This window comes from Engraulis encrasicolus, chromosome 19, assembly GCF_034702125.1.
Source record: "Engraulis encrasicolus isolate BLACKSEA-1 chromosome 19, IST_EnEncr_1.0, whole genome shotgun sequence".
Lineage (NCBI taxonomy): Eukaryota > Metazoa > Chordata > Actinopteri > Clupeiformes > Engraulidae > Engraulis > Engraulis encrasicolus.
This window is the reverse complement of record NC_085875.1, coordinates 44,340,662-44,359,769: the sequence shown is the minus strand read 5'-3', so window position 1 is coordinate 44,359,769 and position 19,108 is coordinate 44,340,662. Positions and strand designations below refer to the sequence as shown.

At 42.1% G+C, this 19,108-nt stretch overlaps 1 protein-coding gene across 1 annotated transcript in view; it reads right to left on the bottom strand.

Moving 5' to 3' along the window:
* The window catches only part of LOC134435502 (peroxidasin), a 99,202-nt gene that overhangs the window by 62,550 nt on the left and 17,544 nt on the right, over positions 1-19,108 (bottom strand). Inside the window, exons 2-5 of the mRNA XM_063184523.1 lie at positions 12,652-12,723; positions 11,940-12,011; positions 6,693-6,764; positions 577-648 (exon numbers count right to left, since the gene is read on the bottom strand). Of these exons, the coding sequence (XP_063040593.1) occupies positions 577-648; positions 6,693-6,764; positions 11,940-12,011; positions 12,652-12,723 (288 nt within the window). The remainder of the gene's footprint in view (positions 1-576; positions 649-6,692; positions 6,765-11,939; positions 12,012-12,651; positions 12,724-19,108) is intronic.

Below are 19,108 nucleotides of genomic sequence, written 5' to 3'. Positions count from 1 at the left end.
GAGAGAGAGAGAGAGATCTGAGGATAAATGGAGATAAATATAGAAGGGGGTTGGATGTTCATTCCCATGCAGCCTTCATTGAAAGCGGCATGGCAGCTACATAACAATCACAAGGGAGTCATTAGGGAAATTGCATGTCCTGATGTTGCAGGGGCTTTGGAGTGCACTGTATTACGACTCCCTCCCCCTCTCTTTCTCTCTGTACCTTTACTCTCTCTCTCTCTCTCTCTCTCTCTTTCTCTCTCTCTCTTTCTCTCCCCTCACTCAGACATTCTTCTTCTGTCTTCCTGTGACTGACTCTGAGGACACTGATTGACTCACCTCAGCTGTGCTGCAGTGTGAAAATTCCTTCTGTTTGTCTATGTCTGTCTCTCGGTTTGTCTATCTGTCTGTCTCTCTGTCTCTTCCCCTTATCTTGCGCACATTCTCTCCCGCTCTGTTTGTCTTTGTGTCATGAGTTTAAACAAAACAGTCTGTACAGTCGGTTCGGTTGCTAATGCAAAGCTCTAGTAAACAGTCCTGTAGGGGTAAAAAAAATAAGAATGATTAGAGGGAAAAATAGTTCTCAACACTCACAGGCGTTCAAGCTTAGGCAGATGGGCAAAGGACTCAGGCTCCAGGGACTCAATGTTATTGAAGTGCAGATACCTGAAAGAGAGAAATTATACTGAGAAAGTGCTCGACACAAACATAGTTTCAGAGTTCAAATGTATCCCGCAAGCCAGCACCGAAGCACCCACCAAAACATGCAAAATGTCCCAGTAATGCAGTGCTTTGTGTAGTTTGTAATGAGCAGCATGTCAGGTAAGCAGAGCACGGTTTTTTAATAAGCTCAGGCATGTTTTGGCCCCTGTTGCACCATATAAAAAGAAAACAAAGGGAATGGTGAGTTTGATTTATTGGGTCAGCTTTGAGATTGCAGGTCAAGACCACTTTGTCATAAATAACATCCTGTGTGCGACACTGCAAACTAACTGTTTCTGATGGATGACCCTTGGGACAAAACAAACTACTCTCTAGTGTAAGGACCTCCGCACATCAACTCCACAACCCCACACACCAGCGCCGCAGAGCCATCCATTGACTATCCATGCTCCGCTATGGTGAAATTGACCTCTTTTTACTTTTTAGCAATCCCCTTGTGTTAACGGATGCATTTGACCAGTGGTCTGTATTTGAAGAGTTCAGATGCAAAACCCCCTAACTCCATTTCTGAAGACCTGCACTTCTATATTTTTAGAGAACCCCGTTGTTGGTTTGGTTTACATTCATGTACTTGATAATACATATAAATAGTTATATTACATAAATAAAATTTAAAAATATGCAATTTTGATAGCTTTGTATTACAGTATTTCTCAATTGGTTTTGTACATTTCTGGAATCTCTCTCGCAATTTTCAAAACACAGTATTCATTCTCAAAACAGCTTTAACAAATGGCAAAACACCATGGATGACCTGCAAAACCAAGTCTCTTCCTCAAAATCCTTAGTTTGTCTTCCAAAACCAAGTTTTTGTGTCAATGAACGCGTCAGTGCCAGCAGAATGGTTAGTCATTGTGTCATAGTGTATGGACAAGCTAGTCAAATTGATTTGTCATGTTGTCAGTTGACTAGTACACTCTTGAGGATGTTTTCGGAAGCGAAATGTTGTTTAGAATGGATGGAAAATGTTGTAAATTCGACTTTATATTACATTGATCAGGTAAGATTGTACTAGATATACATTTAGAGTATGACATATTTATTGAAAGGTTTTCTCATTGCAAAATCAAAAAAATAGTCAACTCTGATTGAGGTGTCAAAGTGCGCCCTCTACCAACCCTTTTTACTTGTCTTGCAGGCCCATGTGGAAAAAATATAGAACTGTAAAGCAAAATAAATTTGAAACAATACACTGATACTGTATAAAGTGCACTTACTGTCTTGTGAAATTCTAGGGAAATATTGTAATTTTACGTGGAGCGTAATTATAAAGGGCACATGAGGCATAGAGTAATGTAATGCAGTACAGTGCTTATTGTTGTATTGCATGCTTGTTTCCTCTTTCCCTTCTACTGCTTTTGATTAGAGAGAGTCAATATTTACCTGCGAGCAATTCACCAATACAGATCACATCTATAGACACAAATCCAATGGAAATTATACAGTGCTTAACACATTATGGCAGCTTGGTAAATCATTTTGCATGTCAAGACTTATACCATGACATAGGGCCTAAATGTTTTGGGGTTTGAGATAGTTTTGTGTATTCAGTGACAATGCTTTTTGAGTGATATGACAAAAGCAATTGCTAATGTACAAAAAAGCTGAGAATTGTACATAACCATCTGCATGATGATGAAAGCATTTGCTAAATGCTGAAAACTATGAGAAACGTATTTTACCATGTGCACAGATAACAGCAGGAAGTCACAATTGAACAAGACGTTTTGAGAATGATAATTCTGTTGTGAGAAATGTACAAAACCAATTGAGAAATACTGTAAATAAAAATGAATTAAGATTATTTTCTGAAAAGGCACTCAGGGGGTTTTGCATCTGAACTCTTCAATTTATTTACGTATTAAGTTACATATAAACTTATATGTCTAGCTATTTATTTTGTTGGTACTGTATGTGCGTTTTTTATTGTAGTCCTATGTGTTTTATGTCATTCTGCTGTGCTGAAAGACAAATTGCCTTTTTAAGGACATTACGTAAAGCTTTCAAGTCAAGTCAAGTCAAGTCGCTGTGTGCGGGGGTCGGAATTATGTCGGAGGCAAAAGAGCATCTTTAGCATCTAAAGGCATCTTTAAAGATTCCCATCTTCATCCAGGTCATGTTAATCAACACGCTTAAGATATGAGCTACTGATTTTACACCATGTGACTTGACTGCACCATGATAGCTCTTTGCAAGGTCCAGCTTGAAATACCTTGGAACTCTCTTGTAAGTTGCATGGTATGCACATGGAACACATGGAACAAACAAGTGGCACATAGTTGTAAGCAACAGGATTTCGTTTAGGAACTCCCAAGACCAGTTGATGACAACTAATACTCTCCAGGCTACTGTGTATGACATTACAGTGTATTACACTGAATGAATGGATGGATGGATGGATGGATGGATGGATGGATGGATGGATGGATGGATGGAAGGGTGGATGGATGGATGGATGGATGGATGGATGGAAGGGTGGATGGATGGATGGATGGATGGATGGATGGATGGATGGATGATGGATGGATGCAAATGTTTGCAAATGTGAGCCTACCTAGTAACAGTAACACAAACATGGGAATGGGAATCTGCATGCAATTCCAACAACAAGGTGGAACAGAAATCGATTTCACACATTATCATGTTAGTATTGAGACTATAGCACAGGCTGATGGTCAATAGATGGATGTACTTTGGCAGATAATGATACACTGGGAGATGGCTACATTGTCAGGAAATCTGTAAGGAGGCTAAGATAAACTCAGACGCACGTAGGAATGTCCAAGACAAAAACACAAGGGCGATATTTGTCATAGTGTCTTGGCAACAGCTGGAAATGTGCAAAGCTAATTTAACTTTCACAGCAAGTGTGTGTGTGTGTGCGTGTGCAAGTGTGTGTGTGTGTGTGTGTGTGTGTGTGTGTGTGTGTGTGTGTGTGTGTGTGTGTGTGTGTGTGTGTGTGTGTGTGTGTGTGTGTGTGTGTGTGTGTGTGTGTGCGTGTGTACACGGGGGTGCCGTAGGGGAGCAAGAAAGAAAAAAAGAAAGGAAAAAGGGAAAGAAATAAAGAATGAAAGACAGAAAGATACCTGAGCAGTGACTTCATTATATTGTGGAGTATGCCTAACAGCTGTACAAACAATCTCACCCTTAAGCATGAGGACACAATAACAATAATTCACCTCCTTGTCTAAAGGTCTCAGCTGCTCTGTCGCTGAACAGTGAGACGCCATTACTTTCCCTAGCAACTCCATTTATGCTGCTGTAAAAAGTAACGTTAATTACAAAAGTACTATACAAATCTACGTATTGTACATACTGTATGTTTCCTCAGGCCAATTCATTTTACTATGTGCTTCACGAACGTAACAATACGAACCTACAGGTATGTGATCAATAAACTATACTTGCATACTTACACTATCCACACTAACTACATGCAATTTCTGTGCTGACAGAAGTACAATCAAGCTATCAACATCTGTTAGGAAACTTTTACAAAGGGATAGAAATATCCTCTATTGTATTTACGTAGGCATGGCTCGCTACAAGGGCCGCAACACATTTTTGATTCCCCTGCTATGCAATGCACAGCACATGATGCCTGTTGCTGAAACACAACCACAGGGAACAGACTACACACAAAAGCGCTATTGAGGGGAACCCAACTTAAGACTTGTCACCACCAAATATAAAAGAGCTCATTACCATAGGGGAGGTCAGAGTGGTTAAGAGGCAACAGACAGCCTCGGCCCGCCTTGGTCCTCTGTGTTGTAACAAATAGCCATTTGTTTGGTGGTGTATGCATGCGGTCTGGTTTGGCTGCTGGGTGAGAGCCTGTTGAAAGTGGAGTGTGTGGGCGTGCGGTGGTGTGGTGTGTGTGTGTGTGTGTGTGTGTGTGTGTGTGTGTGTGTGTGTGTGTGTGTGTGTGTGTGTGTGTGTGTGTGTGTGTGTGTGTGTGTGTGTGTGTGTGTGTGTGTGTGTGTGTGTGTGTGTGTGAGTGTGCGCGCGCGCGTGTGCTCATGACTGCACTATATCATATATTTTTCCAAATCAGCTGGCATGCTGAGATAATAGCCTACAACAAATGCCGACTTTGCTAGAATAGCAATGCTTTTACTCTATGTCATAGTATAGTAGGCCTTAAACTTGTGCATTCTCTGTGATTATGGAGGGACTGAAATAACTAAAGATTGAATTAAACTAAAGGTATTAATATCCTTTCTGTGACTGTCAATGTCTGAATTTAAAGCAATAACTCAGACAACTGAAGAGTAAAGATGAAATGGCAGAGATACAGTAGGTCTACACTGAGGAAGTGTGAAATGATGACCAAATAAATCTATTCAAAAATAGAACAAAGACATGCATTATCAGAAATGTAATATCAGCCTCTACCAAGTCTCTATAATCCACATTATATGGACTTATACCGTACCTAGAGAGCTACTGTGTCGTCATGATGTACGTAACATAGGCTTCCAGAAAGCTATAGGCATACTACATACTATCTAGGCTTACGCAGATCTATTGGTATAATGCAGTGTATAGGTACACTATACTGCAGGTATGACCAGTAAATACAGTAGGTGCCTTTTAGATAGAAGTCTGCTAACAGCATAGGTGGAAGTTCACATGAGCTAATGACTTGGAATGAAGCAATGTGTGTACCATGTACTGGTCAGGGAAACAGCAAAGCCAGGCAAAGACACGGAGCAAAGCAGCAACAGGTACAGAGGGCACTGACGGCGATAGCACACCCAGCAATGGATGAGTTTCGGAGACTCAGGACACACTGGTGACAATGGGTGCCTGACACCTGTGAGCTGAAGGACGTATGATCAGCTGTCAGCTGACAGGCATGTGGACCGGCAGTCATGCTCTACTACACATGCAGTGGACACGCTGGGTGGGCAGTGAGGGGTGATGGGTGGAGAGTGTTGGATGAGCTGATTTCAGAGGTTACAGTCCCATAACTAGGCAACATAGTACTTGTTCAAGACATCCACTAAGTTACCACCATCACTTCTTTTTTTAGTACTTGGGGCTTTTCAAGCCTTCCTTGTTTATTCGAAAAATGAGTACTGTAGGGCCACTACAATCACTTCTTTTCACTTGCACAGGTGGCGAAAGCAGAATTAAGTGGTTTCACTTCTAGTTAACCTGATTTTGTAAATGGTTGAGGAAAGCACTTTGTATTGGTTTGTACCCTCTGAAGCGAGACCACCCAACACTGGTGGTAGGTGGGTGGGTTTGAAGGTGAAGACAGAGGAGGCTACAGTGAACACTCGGTGAACTTGCAGGGGACCCTGAAGAATCTGAATGTGCACCTTCATTCGAGCTCCTCTTTACAGCGGGCTGTCTTGCATTCAGCTTTGGACTAGAAGCACATGGTGTTTTGCCCAAGACTTAAAAGGAAATCACACTGAGCTTATTTCCCAAAGCTACGTATGCACATTGCAGGTGTTTTCAGACTGGCATTGGTTCTTTACATTAATCGTTTAACTACTGTGTACACACAGTACGAATAATTACAGCATTTGTGAACCAAAAAAGGTGAAACTTGTAAAAAGTGAGAGGTTTGTTTTGCTTTGAAGCCGTGCCCCTTGTGTAGCCTGTTATTACAGATGGGGTCGCCGGCAATACTCAACTACATTATAACAACATTGCTATGACATTACTGAGACCCTTAAGTGACAGATTAAGATGTAGCCATTACAATTTTGGTGACACTAAGGTTTATAACATGGGGTCTGCGCTAAGGGGTTAATGGCACATCATGCGACTGCAGGGTGGTATGAACACAGGCTGTTTGCGGACAACTGTTGCAGAAACCAGCTCCACCCCAGGCTAGTGCAGGTCAGTCTGAGAACAGCTTATATGAGACTCACAGTAGGGAGAGAGGTGAATGGGCTACGGAGGTTAGGACACGAGGCAAGATGCAGGCGGAGGGAAGGAGGGAGCGAGCGAGGGAGTAGGAGGTCACTTACAGTTGCTCTAGTGAGACAAGCCCCTTAAACGCTTGCCTGTCAATTGACTGGATTTCATTCTTGTACAAATAGCTGGAAGGAGAAATAATCAGGGATATTAGTACACAAACAACACACAACACACAAAAGGGTACCAACTACTGGGGTAACAACTGAGATTACTTTGAAGAGTCAGTTATTTTTTCCAGAATTAATAGAATTAATTACAAATGCCTCAAAGAAGGCTTTTTAAAAAAACACTGAGGGATTGCATTACTCGTATAAATTATCAGATTGCTTATTAAAGCTACTTTCCCATGGATTCTGTGAAACTGAGAAACTAGCAAGATAATTTATAAAATCAACACCCACAGTAATTAAATATTAGTAAGTCATAACAGGAATATGAGGCTAGTTTTTATCACCATTGGGTATGTACAAGTCCATTATATTAGGTTGCTAATATAAGAACATTCATTGTAGCAATCAAAACACAGCAGGAGAAATCCAACATGAATAAATGTTAAAATATCAAAAACATACACATTGATACAAAGATACTATGTCAACATCGGTATCAGTACTACAAAGGCACAATCAAAGACAAAACCAAGAAGTATGAACAAGCACATGAAATTGCAGTATTCAAGTCAAGTTCCAATAAATACACCCAATATGCTATCTTTTCACAGGAAGACTTTTGTTATGAAAAAGGATATACAGTATATTAGATAACACAAACATAGAGAGAGTGCAAATCACAGCCAGTTACAAACAAAAAATGTCCACGGGTCATTAACATCGTAGTTCCCCCAAAGTCTCCTATCCAATTAACCCCTAGGAGGCATGACTGTTTAGCTTCTAGCGTTCAGTGTTTATTCACTATGCATCACATCTGGTGACCGAACAATTGGACCCCTGACATCAGCTGTAGCTCTGGTGGGGGCGTTGACTCTGTCTATGACTCAGTGCTTGTACGTGGGAAAGAGGGAGTCTCGGCCCCAAAGGCTCCCCTCTTGGGGCTATGGTTGACGCTTGGTGGGAATTGGCGGCCATTCCATACCTCTATTGAAACACGAGTGTTTTCCAGTGTACAGAGGATCGACTCTGTGATATACACAGACATTACACTCACAGCAGGAAATGAAGCTGGCCTGTTGTCCTGAAGTGACTGCTGCACCACCCAGCACACATTTCTATGTAGTAATACAGTAGTCATCAGGTTTCCATCCAAGATTAGGAGTGAAATTTTAGCCAGTGTAATAAAAATTGGACATTATGTTGGCTTGCAAGAAAAGATTCCCACTGGTGTATGCCTACTTGATGTACAGAGAGCAGGTCAGGTAAATGTTATTCATTTCGTGAAATGTTTTACTATTAGATGCATATACAGTATGTGAGGTGTTCAGATTTCACAACTGAATAACATGAGAATCGACTTTAAATGTGTACAAAACATGAAGCATGGAAACATGAACTGATTTTCTTTCCCTGACATTAAATAAATGCGTTGAAACTATTAGATCAAGCACAATGGAAACCAAAGCAGTGTCTGCTTGGTCAAGGTGAGGCAGTGAGCCACAACAGTGCCATAACATAAATGTATCGTATATTAATTGACAAATTGCAACTCATTCAAAATTCTGCGGCAAGAATCCTAACAAGAACCAGAATGAGAGAGCACATCTCTCCTGTCTTGGCAGACCTGCACTGGTTACCTGTCTCTTACAGAATCGACTTTAAGATTCTGCTCACAGTATTTAAAGCATTAAATGGACTTGCCCCTAGCTATATCTCAGACATGCTCTCTTTTTATGCCCCTGCTCGAGCTCTCAGGTCCACTGATGCCAAGCTGCTAAGGACCCCCCACCCCCCGCAGAAGAAGATCGGCGACGCCGCGTTTGCCTGCTATGCGCCCAAGAGATGGAACGCCCTCCCCATCGAGATTCGATCAACCACCTCCGTCGACTCCTTTAAGAAGCAGCTGAAGACCCACCTCTTCATCCTTGCCAACTCCTAGCTGCCAAGGCGTCATAGTGTCCCAGCTGCCGCAGCGCCCTTACCACTCGCAACCAGCCCTGGCAGGGGGCTCCCCTAGGTGGCCGCTGGTCTCTGCCTGAGGTTTCTTCCTGACTATAGGGGTTTTTTTTTTTCTCAGACTTCACTGAGCTTTTTTTTTCCCCCTTACAAACTATGAATCAAGCGAAAGGGAGTTTTTCCTCACCCCTGATGCCACCAGGGGCCGCACCTGAGCGCCCAATCTCTGTGTGACTATCTATGACTTATGATAGGCCCAGCCACTATGGACCTTACACATCTAAGAATCCTGGTCCTATCATACGTTGACCTTATGACTCTACATTCTCTGTCTATCTCTTCTTCCTCTGCCTTCCTGCTTTTTCTGCCTCTCCTCTATACCTCTCCTTTTAAATCTATCTCTAAAAATGTTTTTTTTTTCCATTTGTTAAGCACTTTGAGTTACATGCCTTGTATGAAACAGTGCTATACAAATACAATTATTATTATTATTATTATTATATTCACCACAATTGGGCAATTGTTTTTGGGATGTAAGCTGTGTCCAGGTAAAACACATTTCCCAGTGTGGATACTATGGTACTTCTGTCCAACAAATTCATAAATCTGACAACTTAAACCCACTGCTGGAAAACATTGCTGCTCAATTTCATATGTCAGTCTCTCCTTGTCTAGTTTGTGCTAAAGGAAATTCTAACCTCGTTGCAGTCTGGCAGAAACCATGTTACTCCACCTTTCAGGAACTAATTCAATATTTATATATCAACATGGATATATAGTTATGTCAAGACAAAGCAGAGCTATGTATCAGTTTCCATGAGTATATGAGTTTTATAAATTATTTAAAACCCGCTTTTAAGGATGCAATGCTTATCAAGAAAATATTGATTGAAAATAAATCATTTACAGTAAAAAAAATCGCAAGCGTTAAAAGTTGAAGGGTTTCTGCAAGGCAGCGATGACCTGCTTGGCCTGGGTGGTACAACCTCATGTCACTCTGCAATGACATTAGGGTGCAGATGGGTTGCCGTAATGGACACAAAGGCATTAGTGTTCGGAGTTTGGAGACCCCCCACCCTACCCCGCGCCTAGCAAGGATGACAGGGTGGTTTTGCTGTGATCACAGGGGCCCTGGATTTTAGAGCTGCCTTCAGATTAGCAGTACAACACCCAGTCCGCCCATTATGGGGGCTGTCCCCAAACAAAGCCCACCAGTGCCCCGCTAACGCCCAGTGATTATGGCCCAGTAAACGCTACTGCCGGCGGGGTAAGAGGGCTGGACTGTGATGAAAAAAAGCCCAAGGCATTTTTGTGCAGATCTCTCTTAATTATGAGTCCAGCAGGAAGCACCCTGTACACCAGTCCAGTACAGCACAGTAAAAATGCAGTGTAATTCACACTTATGCCTCTTTTCCACTGCCGAGTTTCGGGTAGGCCTCCATGTCGACACAGCTCGACTCAGCCGCCACTTTCTGCTTTTCTAATAGGCACGACACAGCTCAATCGTAAAGCAAAAAGTGGCGGCCGAGTCACTGTGTCGAGCTGTAAACAGGCAGTAGAAAAGAGGCATTAGAGAGTCTTGAACATCTGAACTGTATTTGGTCAGTACACTCTAAGTCTTGAATTAAAACTGCATTTTTGCTGTCTGGTGTAAGAAACAGCTAGACGATTTGGGAAGATGAGTGGGAGGGAGGGTGGGGCACTCTGATGATGGGGTGTGCACTCTGGAAGCAGGGTGCTCTGCTGCACACCTCTTTTCCATGTCTTTTCCATGTTGCACAGCTGGCTCATTCACATGCGAGTGTAGGAAATGCCATTTGCTTGCGATGTTTGAGCAGTCCTGCAGCTTGCAGCTGTGACTGCTGCACTCAGTCTACGTAGTATGTTAATTTCCGTTCAGTTCGGTCATAGACAGGTGTGTGGACTCGTGCAAAGACCACCAGACTAACTCAGTCGAATGACTAATGGAATCACTAATGAATCGCTAATAGATGAACTAAATGTTAAAGACTTTTCTATTCAGAGCAGAATTCCTTGCTGAAAAAACTAACTGCTAATGTGATGGAAATGGTTAGGCCTTTGATTAGAATAGATTTCCCCTAAAATGAAACCCAGCTTGTGAAGCATGAAGTCACCTTGTAAACTCCACTAAAAATGTCATTACTTTTCCTCACACAGCAATACAGCGCCTCAGAGCACAGCAACTCACAGCATAGGGTTCGAAAGGATCTTCCCATTTTTTTTTTTAAAAGAGCAAAATAGTCAAAATTGACAAAACACATAATCACTCATCCCTGTACAAACAAACAAAAAACAGTGGGAAAAACACAAAATGTATACACTGTCTGTAAACTCTTGGTTAATAGTAGTGAAATTCTGAAAGGAACGCTGAAGACTACGCAATAAGGATAAGATCAAAGAGCAATGGCGGGAAGACACTTGAGACATACTTACTGTGTACCTTATATTACCTCTAACCGCAGACAACATTCACAGAACAACTAAGGCTTATTGTGCACTAATGAACCCATTATTATCAAAGGCAGGAGCTAGGCGATGCCAGGGCAATGCCCCCAGGCTAAACAAACACAGCTGAGGCTTTTCTGGAAGATCCACGGTGTGGATGGTTTTAAGGGCGAAGGTGGAGAAACATTCACAGACAGATAAATTCAGGGAATTGCCCATAAACCTCAAACAGGAATGTTGTCTGGGATTCAAACTTTCTCTAACTTTCTCAGTTTCACTCTTTGGAAGGCTGCCTGTAGACAATCTGTAGATTATCCTACTGGGCACAGAAACTATGTTCAGTACAATTTATCTTTGAGGTTTGGGTCAGGGATATGGTTTGGTAAAGTGATATTTAAAGAACAATTTCACACAATTGAATGCAAATTTCCACAAACCACCTTTGAACACCCTGAAGACAGACAATCCAAACAAACTGATACCTCAATGAAGTTCAAGGAGGATCTGTGCAATTAAGGATGACACAACCACTGTCTTGGTGTGGTTTCGTGTGCACTTCATCATATGCGAGACTTGGCAGTGGTTATCTCTGTAGAGACACGTTGGGCTATGTAGGAAGCTGAAACAAAAACCTTCTTACTACTACTGCTACCACTACCAAAAAACAGAAAAACAATATAACTATATTTTCTCAGAGAATAAAGCATCTTTTGATGTGACCGTCACACTGCCTGTGGATATTTACAGTCAAAAAGCTGAACTTACAGATATTTAAGGTTTTCCAAATCTTCAAAGGCGCCTCTTGGGATTCTTCTGATGTGATTGTTGTTTAACAGGCTTAAAAAAAAGAAAATAACAATCGTATTAGAGAGGATGATCCCATTCCACAAGCAAACAAAGGCTAATAGCAGAGAGCGTTTGTATGCATTAATTTAATGTAAGTGTCTTTGATGACTACTGACATTTAACTATTGAATGTTAACATTGTTAACAATGCATAAATTAAAACAAAGTTTTAAAGGATCTGAATGAACCAGGCCTGCTTCTTTCAATGCCATGGAGCCCACTTTACTTTTTCAAGAGAAGAGGCGACTGTACCACAAAAGCACACGTCTATGTAGTGCTGGTATTCAGTTTGGCTTCTGAATGCCCAAGTGTGGCTAATGGCTTGGTGACATGCTTGGATCCATTGGTCAAAGCATCTCCAGTAGCACAATCAGGCGATCAATCATCAATATGTATCAATTTGACAATCGTCTGAATAGAACGAAAGCATCAGAGGCAACCCAAAACGGCAACCTACTGTGCACAAAGTAAAAGCTAATTTCACAAGGTATAGTGGTAGAGTTTTGATGTGTGGTGGTACATTCTAAGTGGACATTCTTGGCATTACAAAAAGTAATGGCATGCAGGAGTCCGGAAGTCACCTAGTTTGTAGCATTTGTGCAAAGGTTATGCAAGGGAATAGGCTACTTACAGTGTGTTGAGGTTCTTGAGTCTTCTGAAAGAGCCAGCCTGTAAGTCTTTTATTTTATTGAACCGCAGGTCTCTAGAAGGAAAGGAAACAGAAGACATTGTTGATGTTGGATAGCCATCGCATTTCCAGCAAAAAGCAAGCAATATGTATTTTTAGAAAAACCTTGAGTGCTAATTCAAGATTTCACTTTTATTCCTACAGGAAACCAATCATGCTAGGATTTTGAAATGATGATGCATAACAATCACTGGCAGCAGAAATGTTCAAATCTATCAGTAGAAAGTGTAACCACAGACAGGGAAGCCGACAGGAGGGGCAAAAAGGGGTCAGGGAAAGAGCACCCCCCCCCCAAAAAAAATGGGTCCACGTTACATTGTATGTATTGGGTGGGGCCTTTCAGATTACTTCGTCCTGGTCCCGGCCAAAGCTGTCAGCGGCCCTGACCAGAGCTTAGATACGAGGGTGAAAGCAAGCAATGGTGTAGTGATTGAAGGTATGCTACACTGCGAGTGTTTAATCTGTGTGTGTGTGGTGAGTACACACGTCCACCCCAAAATCAACGTTGTCATTAGGTCACAGGAATATACCAAAAGGTTCTTGTGGACGTTGATTTATGGCCTGGCTCGGTATGCTATGTCTTTACAAGTCATGGCAGCGTGCTGTTCCAGGGGCGTATGCATGTTAGGATTTCCCCCTGACTACTTCTGTGCATAAATATCTACAAGGGATCCAGGTTACGTAAACATTTGAACACGGTTTATTTGCAGCTGCTGTTGTACTGTACAGTAAGTTTGTGTTCAAATGGCTAAATCCCTGTCTCCTTTGCTAGACACAACACGCTAAAAGTTGTTTCATCAATAAAAAAAACGGCGTGGTGAAAGTTCAACAATTTTTTTAAAAAAACATTGGCAGCCAACTTTATAACCAAGTATGGTGTAATTCTTGCCATTAGCTTCACAGACTGTAGGGCTGGGAACTGCCAACTATCTGTAGCTAAACCTGTAGGAAATATGTATCACAATATAGAGGTCACAATATGATATGTGCACAGTAAAAAGGCCTGATAAGATAGATTGTCGTGGTGATGTTTGCACACTCCTAATAGATTGCACAAGGAGAAGAAAGACGTGTTACAAAGTTGGAACCAGATGTCACTCTGTGGCGTGTGAAGTGTGTGACTCATGAACAAATTGATTTTTTTAAAGCCTTGTTGTGAGGATGTGATGTTAAATGCCTGAAGTCAAATGACTTTAGATTTGGGACTATTACTCATTTAAGGTCATATAAAAATAGCTTGGCCTAAACAAGAACTGTGGAAGGAGTATTTAAGAGAACAAACAAACACAGAGACAGTCCAGGCTGACCCAAATGTTTGGGCTTGAGAGACTAGTGTTTGTTGGGACAATGTGGAAATACTTTCACATTTGTGTGCAACTCGTGGCAAAAACGGCTGCAGATATGAAACACTTTGAGAAGAAACACCGGCCTGGCAGCCTGGCAGCCTGGTGCGTTGCAATTAATTCGTCTGAGCAAGGATCTGGGATAGGCAACGAGGTGTGAGTAACAAAAATATAGTTTATATACTAAAGTAGAAAAAAAACATAGTCTCAATGACAATGGCTTGAGGGCCAAAACGGCTGTCTGCTGTGGTGGTATAAATAACTAGATGAGTTTAAGCACTGAGAAAACTCTGAGCTACTCATCTCAACCACACTGCATGCCCTTAAAACCTGACCAGAGTGTCAGTCCGACTCCGAGCCCACTGACTCGCCACTCATCACGGTCCATGAGAGCAGACACAGAGACAGCACCCAACCGCAAATACGCCCAGACAGCAACAGGGAGTCGCCACAATAAAGATAGAGCTGACTCCATAAGGGCAACTAACTTCTCCTTCTCCCATTCCTCCTCCACCGCATGGTCTCTCATCAGCAACAGATAAGAGCCAAACATGCTCATCTGGGCACGGAGTCATAGTATAAACATGGCGGCCAAACCGCACATCATTTTTGGCCGCAAAGACGGCTGCTCAATTGGTCATTTTCATCAGTTCAGCATTGATGAGTGATCCTTTCCATGCAAAAGAGCATTTGTGATAAAATGCTGCTGTTTCATAACACGATAGGTTAAGGGAGTTGTATAAATTGTCTGCCATGTTTGAATCAGCGCAAGGCATCCACACAGTACATTAGTTTAAGGATTGGTCATCGTAAGCTGACAGAGAACTTTTTGTTACATGCTTTCTGTTAGAAAACCAGTAAAATCTTGTTACTTAGTAACAGTAAGCATAACAGCCAAGGAGGCCAATCAATAAAAGTATAGATTCCTGAACTCCGTGCACTCGAGTTTCTTTGCAAATGAAACAGAGACTTACTTTTTTTTTCATCAACAGGGCAACATGTTTTTGGGTCATCCATTTGAGAAAAAAATGAGGAAGAAAGTACAACATCTGGATGCCATTATAGAACCGGGATTTTTTTTTTGCACAATAACTTCCACTGCTTTGGAAGAACATGAGAATCTTGGCCATCAATTCTGTGTGGGAGGTTACTGTGGGGAGATATGGTGTGTTTAGCATACTGCAATTCATCAAGGAGTATACCATGCAAACTCTTACGGTAAAGGAATAGTCTCCCGAGTCTCTTTTCAACATAATTAGATGCATTGAATCCTGAAAGCAACAGCAAATGGAAGTCTTGAACATACACTCCACGTACCGTTAAGAAGTCATTTGAGTTTATTCAAAGCCATTGTATTTATTTTATGAATGTATTTTCCATTCTTCATACCAGCCAACAAATACTGTATCCTTCTGATTAACTACTCTCCTTGTTGGTTAATCCTGATGTCAACACTGATCTAGGAAAATTATATTCTGATCTGCACTATATGCTTGTCTTTCACATAGGCATCTAACTTTAAAACCATTTCATAGATCTAGTAATCCTTCTCCCAATAAATAAGTACACGAGACAACAGACCAAATGAATAGCAACAAAATCTGAGTTCATTAGGAGGTCGAGATGTATGATGAAATCCAAGGCACTCTTCGTCATCATTAAAAAGCTTGGGCAAAGCCCTGATGAAGGCCAATGCTCGGCCGAAATATGTTGGCAACTGTTAACCGTTCAAATATGAACTAGCTACATTTAATTAAAAGCTTTTTAATGAAGACGAAGACTGCCTTGGATTTCATCACACATCTCTAAGTTACGTCTAACCAAAGAGCACCTTCGCACTACTAAACAGAACGCAGAAGCCCTGTGACCTACACCTTTGTTCAATTCACTAGAAGTTAATTTTTCTGTTTGAGATCAGGTAATAGAGTTCCCAATGTGACCACATTTCCCAAATTCTTTTCGCAGCTCTCCTGGCATTGCTGGCAGGCTGGGTTGTATATTTAGATACAGTAGCACAGAGACAATTTTGCCAGAAGCAGTGGTGATGTGAGCAGAACAGTAGCTTTGGCAAAGAAACATCTAGTCTTTTTTGTTATTTCTTTAGTTCCACAAGCCATAGTTCAACTGTGAAAGTGAAAGTAACAAGAGAAGAGACCTCTCTGCTTCCAAGTGAGCAAGCAACCAAGGGCAAGTCCAAATACAGAGAAAGATAACGCTGATGTTGCTACAGTACATGTATCAAAAATGAAAACTCCACTCCACTGTGTTCAGAAAGAAAGGCCTCCAACTAAAAAGGGTGAATGTAACTATGTGAACTTTTTTTCAAATGGCCCTCCAAGTCAAGACTTGTTTGCTTACATTTCATATACGCTGACACAGGATCCCCATTGGAAATATTCTCCACAGTGCTCGCGGCACTTTCTGCACAGCAGTAGAAAGCCAGACCAGGGGACAAGACAAACGACCTCCTCAACCCCATACCATACACACACCACCACCACCACCATGGCACCACCCTCCCACAGCTCAGCACAGACTGTGCCAGACAGCAAGTCTGTATGTGTGTACGTGCATGTGTAGTGTGTGTGTGATTGTGAGTGTGTGTGCATGTGTGCTGTGTGTGTGCTTTGTGCGCCCTGTGTGTGTGTGTGTGTGTGTGTGTGTGTGTGTGTGTGTGTGTGTGTGTGTGTGTGTGTGTGTGTGTGTGTGTGTGTGTGTGTGTGTGTTGCTATGTGCGTGCACGTGCTTGCCGGCTGCACTTCAGCCGGTGTGGCATGCTTCGACATGGGGCTGCCCGCATTGTGCGAATCCTTTGACGTGAGGCTTCGGGCCATGCTTTCAGCAGGGGGAACACGGGGAGCAGTTTTCATTTGATGTACACGGTGGAAAATATTTCATACCTCGGGACAGGAATCTGAAGGCCAGGATTCCACCCAGTTGTGCTTGAGCGAGTGCTTGAAAACTGAGCTTTCAGCAGCACCATGCAAGCGCGCACGCACACACACACACACACACACACACACACACACACACACACACACACTCACTCACTCACTCACTCACTCACTCACTCACTCACTCACTCACTCATTCATACACACACACACACACACGCACACACACACACACAAAAACGCACACACACACACACACACACACACACACACACACACACACACACACACACACACACACACACACACACACACACACACACACACACACACACACACTCACTCACTCACTCACTCACTCACTCACTCACTCACTCACTCACTCACTCACTCACTCACTCACTCACTCACACACACACACACACACACACACACACAGAAGGAAGACTATACACATTCCGTATCACGTCGATCTGGGATATCCGTCATGCTGGTTATTGATTGTCTGTAAGTTCTTAGGCCGGGGTTGACCGAAAGATTTCTTTGAGAGAACTGTCATTCAAAACGTTTTGCAGCGTTACTATAGGAATATGTTCCGCATGTCCATTGCAATTGTGGAGGATATATAAAATTCATCCTAACCTGTTTTCCAGACATGTTTGTGAGGATGAACTCTGTATGTACTTCCAGTAAAACCGCATGCGGTTGTGCTCTTGCACACAAAGTTAAGACGTTTGGAACGCCATCCGTCATATGGCTTTAGAGAACTAAGCATCACACAATACTTTCATTATTAGATCTGTCATGTACACTCTCCCGGGTGGCAGGCACAAAAATCATCGCCCGGCATGTGTGCAGTTCTAGGCCGCAGTGTAAAGATATCCCTCTACTCACTGTGTGCAAAGATTAGGCCATCCCTTTCACTCGTGGACTGAGATGACAGCACCACAAACAGGATTGTGAATGGGTTGAAATGACAACATTCTGCTCCTAGGTCGACAGGACAACACCTTAACAGAGTAAAAGAATGCACATCCCACCTCACTGAGACCAGGTGTGCAGATTTCTATCCCATCATTGACATGGCCACGCAAAGTATTCTGCATGGGCTGAGATGACAACACAGTATAGAATTCTACTCATGGGTTGAGAAGCTATGACCAAAGGCAGATGAAAATAAAGCATTTCAAACTTCTTTTTAAAACATGATACTGTTGGGGCAGTCCAATTTGGACAGGAAGCTGGTTCAAGCATTTGGCAGCACAATGATTAAATGCCATTTCACCCTGTCTGGGTTTTACCTTATAGGTACAACCAGTACCTCGAGGAGACCATGAGGATCTAAGACATCTTTTAGTATGATATTGCTCCAGCATGTCTACAACATATCCACAATAAAGATATTTCCAAATCTCACTGATATAGTCTCTTTTCTTAATTTTGGTTAGAATTCTAGCAGCAGCATTTTGAATACATAGCACTAGAGTTTGGATAACTTGTGGTCTGTTTGGGCTTAGGCTATCTATCAGTATAAGTGATATTTGCTTCCACTACCAGCAGATGCATGTCACTCTGCATGTCAACTCAATGAGTTCCACTTAACAAAAAGCTGGTGCTTTCATCATGTTTCAAACTGCAGAGAAGCACCATTACCAGTGGTCCAGTGGCTTATCACAGTCAGGTCACGAGGGACATTGAGTCATTCAGGAAATAGCAGGAAGAAACAGGGCAATGTTCCAATAAACAAAAACGCCAATCAGATATTTATTTATTTGTTTGTGTATAATGCTCCAGTTAAGATATTTCCATCAACAGGATGCTGTTCAAAAGGGGCTGGGGAAGTATGGTATTAGCTGCCAAATAAGGGACTTTTGGGGGATTTAGTGAAAAATCTCTTCAGGGCAATAGTAGAAACCATCTGTTCTCTGTTTGTTTTACATTCCACTTCTGGTACAACGAATATGAGACCATGACGAATAGCCAAGGATGCTGAAAACATTTTTATCAATGTGCTCTGTGGTATCAAATTCATGAACCGAAGGCCAAGTGGACTTATCGCAGACCAAATCATTGGGTGTGTTAATGACTTGCAGACAAAGGGGCTTTTCTGACACGCACACATCACATACTGTACAGTAAAGTGCCAACTGCAGTATTTTAGGA